We start from the raw sequence: 6,934 nt of genomic DNA on the forward strand, positions 1-6,934 counted from the left end.
TAGATCCCTTAGAGTATAGACTGCTCTGCATTCCCCCTTTTTTTGATAAACAATTCATACATTTCCATGCATAAAACATAATACATCTCCAGTGACTGTCCTGCCCAGAGAAAAGAGGGACTGCTCTAGTTGAATATGACCTGTGTGACCCACCATACCTTAACACATAGACTCAACCTCTTTCATCTTAAATCTGAGATGAATGTTAATGAAGTAAAAATCAATGTGGGTGGTATATCTTAACCAATAACAGATAGGCAATCATACATGCTTATGCATTAGCCCAACCCACTGTATTCACTGAACCCAACCCACATGGGGTAGCTCTATCTGGGTCAGGTAACATAAACCACAACATCTGTGCATAAACAACCAAGACTGCATTTTTAATGAGGTAACATCATACCCAGTATTAGAGTGCATATAGTTAATTGTGTATTCTAAATATAGTAGACCACTTTTCTCATGGATGGCCGAGCTGTTGGATCAGACCAGGATTGATTTTCCATGGTCAGAGGGATTAATTTTTTTTAGGGGATGATAAATTAAAGTGGTCTACTACAGTAGACTACTTAGAGTATTACTTATAATCAAAATAAAAGTTGGAGCGTGATCTTTCACATGAATCCTGGTATTCTTTCTATTCATTGAAACCTTGGTCGAAAAATATTAATTTTATTCAAAAGGTATTGAAATGGAAATGACATAAATTGTCTAGATCGAGAGAGTGATTTAAATGGCTTTTGCTAGTGGTAAACCTTGGTCTATTTTGAAAGCATAAATTCACTCAATTCCCATTTCACGCCTTGACTATTGTTTTTCTTCAGCGGGAGTTAATGTTAAATTGCTTAACATTAACAGCGTGTTAAATTAATAGCATGAAATAATCTAGTCAAGCAGATATACCTATTTTTGACGGACGAACTGGCATTGACTCTGAAACATTCAGTCTATAAATAATTATTCCGAACCGAATAGACACACAGACGTAACCAGGTAAACACCGTATTGCTTTCCTACATGACCTGAAAAAGGGGTGGGCACGATTTTGCGTACATTTCTTTTTCTATTTGATAGCTGAGATTGGAAAAATTTTTGTGAAGCTAATTTTGGCACCAAAATAAGTTTATAGTATAAATGCGCGAAAATGTTTACTATATTGAAACTAAACTGGTGAAATATGGTACAAAAGTGAAATATATTGGCGCCAAGTGTGCAAAATTGGCACTTTTTAGGTTAAAAGGGCATTTCGTGACCCACAGCATCACCCCCCCCCACACACACACACACACACACCCCCACACCCTTTTCTCGAAATTACAACACATTGTCTATAGAGCAGCTTGATAGACATAATGATGCATACCTCGCAAACGTAAAATCTAAATCAACTGAAATTTTGGGAATAAGCTTTTTTCATGGATGTCTATACTGAAAAATGTCATAAAAGGAGTTTACTAGGATCACGAAATACTCCTTTAAGGAGGCTGTGTACTCTCAGACATGCATGTAGTAAAAGTGCAATAACTTTGTAATTATTCGCGCAAGACATATAAAAGTATACATTTTTATGAAGGAAAGACATCAATAAATCTTAATATAAATACAGATTTGGGGTAAAACAACAATTCTGAAGAAAATCACAAAAAAAGTGAGTTTTTGGCAATATTTGTTAGGTACATCATAACAAAAACACACTCTTTCCAAAATATTTTTATTTTGTTTTTAGCTCAATCTTGAGGCTCCATTCAAAAATGTTTTTTTTTTTTTTTTTGATATTGGGCTTATTTTTTGAGATATTGACCATATAAGGCATCAAATTGAACTTTTTAAAATTCACAAACGTCTATTTGCACAAAATGATGCCTAAAATCGGGAATAGACCAAAATATAAAAAAATGAGAAAACCGTTTCTTGAGTCGATCATGCTTTTTACGATGATCATATTTGCTTACCTATAGATGCTGTATTTATTGAGTTATCGTGTACCTAAATCGTCATTTTACCGAGAAAATGACATTGAAATAATGGCCGTTGAAGTTTAAAGTGGTCACATATTGCACTTTCATCGAATCTCGCAGGAGAATGCGGCAGTTTTTATTTTTCTACCTTACATTACATAAACATCGGGTAAATCCACGGCCCCTTGAGAAGTTTGAGCGAAACCCATTCATAACTTGATATTTAAATCGGGGGAAAGAACTTGAAAAAAACCCACATTTTATCAGCTAAAACGGAGCCATTTGACCACTAGGTTTTTGTGCTTCCGTGGTGTTTCCATAAGATGCGCCGCGCATGCAGATAAGCGTCGCGTATGCGTAGCGTATTTGTGCGTTAACAAATTGCGCAATACGCAACGCGATGCGTTGTTGCGCGCGTGTACCCTGCTGGTACCATAGACATACCACCTAGACCTATTACTGCCCATCCTTTACCACAACGGGAGGTGAAGCCCCGTATCCAAGGTGATATTGACGGATTGACGGGGTTACTAGGCGAGAAGAAATATCGCATATATGTTTGACGCGCTCGTTTGCGTGATTACTGCGCCGTTATCGCCGCGTCAAATGCAACATGTTCCATAGACGCGAACATGTCTGCTTGTTTGCGTCCGGGTATGCGTCCTTGTCAAATTCGTTGCTAAGCAGTGTCGGCTTCACTACGCGAGTCAAAGTCATTGGTCTAGGTTCTCGTTTGTCTGGGGCTGGTACAACAAAGATTTTCTTTCCTTTTCAATTTTAAACACGAGTGGAATAGTGAAATAAAATCCTTAAAATATTGCATTTGGAGTTTACAAATCTGGATTTTCATTCCTTGTATTTATAAAAAAACATAACAAAGTACAAACATATCAATAAAAACTCAATTTTGCGAAAGAAACAATGTCTAGAGTACACAGCTGCCTTAAAATGGCTAATTATGAGATTAGTTTGGTCAGAAAGCCACATACAGGCGTCCACATTGGGGGAATGATTGTATGGACCATCCCCTATCAAAATATTGGGGGATTTATCCCCCAATCCGCCGGATCTACATCTATGATAATAAGTCACTTTTCCCGCGCAAGATTCTGGTATATTAATTAGTTAATATGCTCTCAACAAAAATCAGAAAATGTGTTTGAAATATCATCGACGTTAAATTGGTTCTTTGAAACATCGACATGAACAAATCGTCGTAAAACCTGTAATTTTTATTTTAAAACTATTATTAGTGTTATTCATGCCTGATGATGCATTATCTATTGCCTATTGAACTCAAGAGGTATAAGTACATTTAGTATTAGCTTATGCATTTGCCACACAAACAAAATGAAACTCCGATTTTTATACGATTTGTGGCACTAAATTATCGATTAGCGTTGTATGATATGGTGTTATTTATTTTGTTATGAATATCTCTGATGTGAAATTGACATGCATATGGTATTGCTGTGGGAACAAAAAGCGGGTTGCCAACCAATTGTCCAATCAAAGTAGGTTTTGATGCAACACTAATTGCTTCAGAAAAAGCATAGTTTGCCATATTTGTGATGTACGGTTCTTGAGCTATAAGCAAAAGGTCAAAGGTCAAATTTTGGGCTTCACAGAGGTCAAAAACTAAACACTTGTCTGATTTTAATCAAAATTGTTCGTTTTGCAAACATAATTCATTTAAAGAATATTTGCACTATTTAGGATGTTTTATATTACACAGGTCATGGCAAATGAAATCATTTTAATTTTATAAAGAAAAGTAATGATTGACGTTATTGGCTAATGGTCATTTTTTCGTATGAGCACGTACATTGTTTTATAACTTTTCAATAAACTCGGCAAAAAAACCCTTTTCAAGTTCTGCAAATAATATATTTCAAATGTACAGATAATTTAGACAGATTTTTTAATTGCGTTATACCATCATACACCTAGACAATAATTATTGAAAATTAAAATCATTTCAACTGTATATGCCTCTATGGTTATATATGCCTGGAAATTCAATAATGTGTGTCGGAAATCAGATGAAAACCGGCCATAAATTGATATAAATGGCAAAAATATCAACAAAAGAGCAAAATAGCAATTTGGACACTTGTTTGAACGATTGAAATCAATTAATCTAAGTATCACACGTTAAATACGTATCTTTCCTAAAATCCCTCGGTGAATAAATATATAAACAAAGCCACTAAATAGGCAATTTTAGTCATTTTAGCAAATCTAGAGACAACTAAAAGCTGAAAAAGACTAAATAACATGCAAAAATGTTGGCGTACATGATATCGGGATGCGGTTTTTTCCCTATTCGAAGTTCTTTCATTTGGCAACATTTTTTAATGTAATATCATGACATGAATTTGTATTTCTGGGTGAAAGTGCTGCCATGATTTGTTGCTACAATTCACTTCAGAGCTCTGCATCAAGTGTTCAACTACGTGCAGGTTGCTTCACGTATTTCACTCGTTGTCGAAGTAAGCAAATTATATGATAATTCTAATGACTTGACCATTAGCATTTTCATTATGATTTATTTAGTAAACTGCATTAAAAACTAAAATAGAGTTACTTCTTACCATGGTATCAGCCCAAACAGCATTCAGCTCATATTCAGGAAGAATATCATCGCGATCATTGATATGTTCTAAAGCCATTTCAATTGCTGGAACACAGCCGCTACCATCCCAACTTCCATCAGGCCCCTCAAAAAAAGCACCCAGATACAATGGTATTTTATCTGAGGGTCTGGTCCACGAATCATTTGTGGGTTGTTCACGGCTTGACTCATTCACGTATTCAGAGTTATTTCTTAGTTGGCATACAGAAGCACATTGTGCTAGTAAATCGTCATTGTCTATAGCAGATATGCTTTCTGAATTGGCTTCAGAATCAAATGATGTAACACTTTCTGATGATACTTCTTGTGTGACATCACTTAATATTGTAGTTTCTTCGTTTGGATAAGTTGTTGCCCGTTGTTGACAAATAACCTTACAGGTAAATGTCAAATTCCACAAGAATAAAAGCATAAGTTGAGACATACCTGAGTTAAGTTGTATGTCTAGGTGAGGTAGGTACACTGAAAACCGACTACTTGCAACGCCGTCACTGCAACGTATATGCAATATAGTCTCGAAGTGCGAATACCACTTGTCATCACCACATTACATGGATACTCTCATATACTTCTACGTATGGGATGGGTGGCGTATTCTTAAGATTTTGTATTTATTACTCAATCATGTCATGTAATATTGGCTGTGCGAAACGCCCTTAGTTTTGTTTCAAAATTCTGATTTTTAAACGATTGTAACGTAATGAACTAACATACCCTGAAAAAAATCAAGGCCTTTAAGGGGTGGGGTATGAACGTTTGGACAGTATTTATTGTGGGCCATTAGAGCACATCAGGCATATCGAATTGCATTCTGAATACGTAGAATGTCCTTCTAATATCAAATAATTTTGATTTTTTGAAATTCGCAATGTAATACACATTTTATGGCAAATGATTAAAAATTGATATTTTTGATATTTAACAGTACTCGAAGTAAACTTCATAAATCTGATGATTTATACTTGAAGTGTATGTAGGTGGGATGAAAGCTATGGATTTTTTTCCCAAAACACCAAACAGAATTAGGTCTTTTGGGGGAAAAAATCCATATCTTCAATATGAAAGGTCAAATTTTCAATTGATCGTCGGCTTTTCCTCCCAGGAAATACATACACTTTAAGAATATATCATTAGATTTATAAAATTTACTTCGAGTACTGTTATATATCAAAAATGTGAAAAATATCAAATTTTAATAATTTGTCATAAAATTTGTATTGTATCGTGAATTTCAAAAATTAAAATTATTTGATATCAGAAAGACATTCTACGTATTCAGAATGCAATTCGATATGTCTGATGTGCTCTCATGTTCCACAAAAAATACTGTCGAAACGCCTTAAACGCTCATTCCCGATCCCTTAAGCAGTATGTGTGACAAAATTATCTGAGATTTTGAATAAACGTCGTTTAATTCAAATGTTCGAAAGTATTAGTCGACGCGGACGCGATGTTCATAATACTCTACGTAAATGGCGTACGAGATGTTAATAACACATGAAGCAGATCGACCTTAGTCACGATCTACGAACTGCTAACACGCATTGGCGATATAGGTGTTGGAATAAAATAGCGTATTTTCTTTGTTTTACCTGAATTGTTCGGCTCAAAATTAAAAGGGAACATATTTGACAGTGAAGACTCACATTTTTGTGAGGAAAATCTATGTTTAATGGAATTATTACAATATTGCTTTTAGTGCATAATGATCAGTCTACAATTTGATTAAACTTGAGGGTGACAAAATAAAGGTGAGAATATCGTGTTCTTTCAAAAATAGAACGAATTATTGGAAAATAAATACAATTGACGGTAGTATTTTACTAGTACACACTAAGTGTTCAAATGCCTATCTTGATAAATTGATGGAACTTGATTTATGCATGAAATTATATTCATATTGAGGTGTCTTGACAAAATGTGATTATAACCGGTAGTTTGATTTGAAAAAATATGAATTAAGTATTTTGAAAAAAATGTGTATTGTGTACACACAATAATGACAAATTTAAGAAAACATATACTTGAGTATGCTTGAGGTAGCAAGCACAGTGTGGTAGAATTATGATTATTTTGACAGTCTGCTACTATTATCATCAACATACTGGAGAGATTGTACTCTACTTACTGTCTACTTTTGCTACAAATATTTTTAAGCTAGAAATTTGACTTGAGTAAGCCTATTTGCAATCTATTATGGAATTGATATTTCCTGATCAGACAATGTGTTGACAGATTGGTCATATTTCCTTATCTGGAAATTTGCCCTGACTGTTTATTGTGGATAAGCAGTTCTTACAAATACTTTAATGAAGTTATACGAGGGATTAGCTCTATT

At 34.6% G+C, this 6,934-nt stretch overlaps 1 protein-coding gene across 1 annotated transcript in view; it reads right to left on the reverse strand.

The window, feature by feature from the left end:
* Nucleotides 1–5,020, reverse strand: part of LOC140152208 (gamma-aminobutyric acid type B receptor subunit 1-like) — a 32,279-nt gene extending 27,259 nt beyond the window's left edge. Inside the window, exon 1 of the mRNA XM_072174507.1 lies at nt 4,556–5,020. Coding sequence (XP_072030608.1) covers nt 4,556–5,020 — 465 coding nt within the window. The remainder of the gene's footprint in view (nt 1–4,555) is intronic.
* Between the last annotated feature and the right edge of the window lie 1,914 nt (nt 5,021–6,934).

Source organism: Amphiura filiformis, chromosome 5 (assembly GCF_039555335.1).
Source record: "Amphiura filiformis chromosome 5, Afil_fr2py, whole genome shotgun sequence".
NCBI lineage: Eukaryota > Metazoa > Echinodermata > Ophiuroidea > Amphilepidida > Amphiuridae > Amphiura > Amphiura filiformis.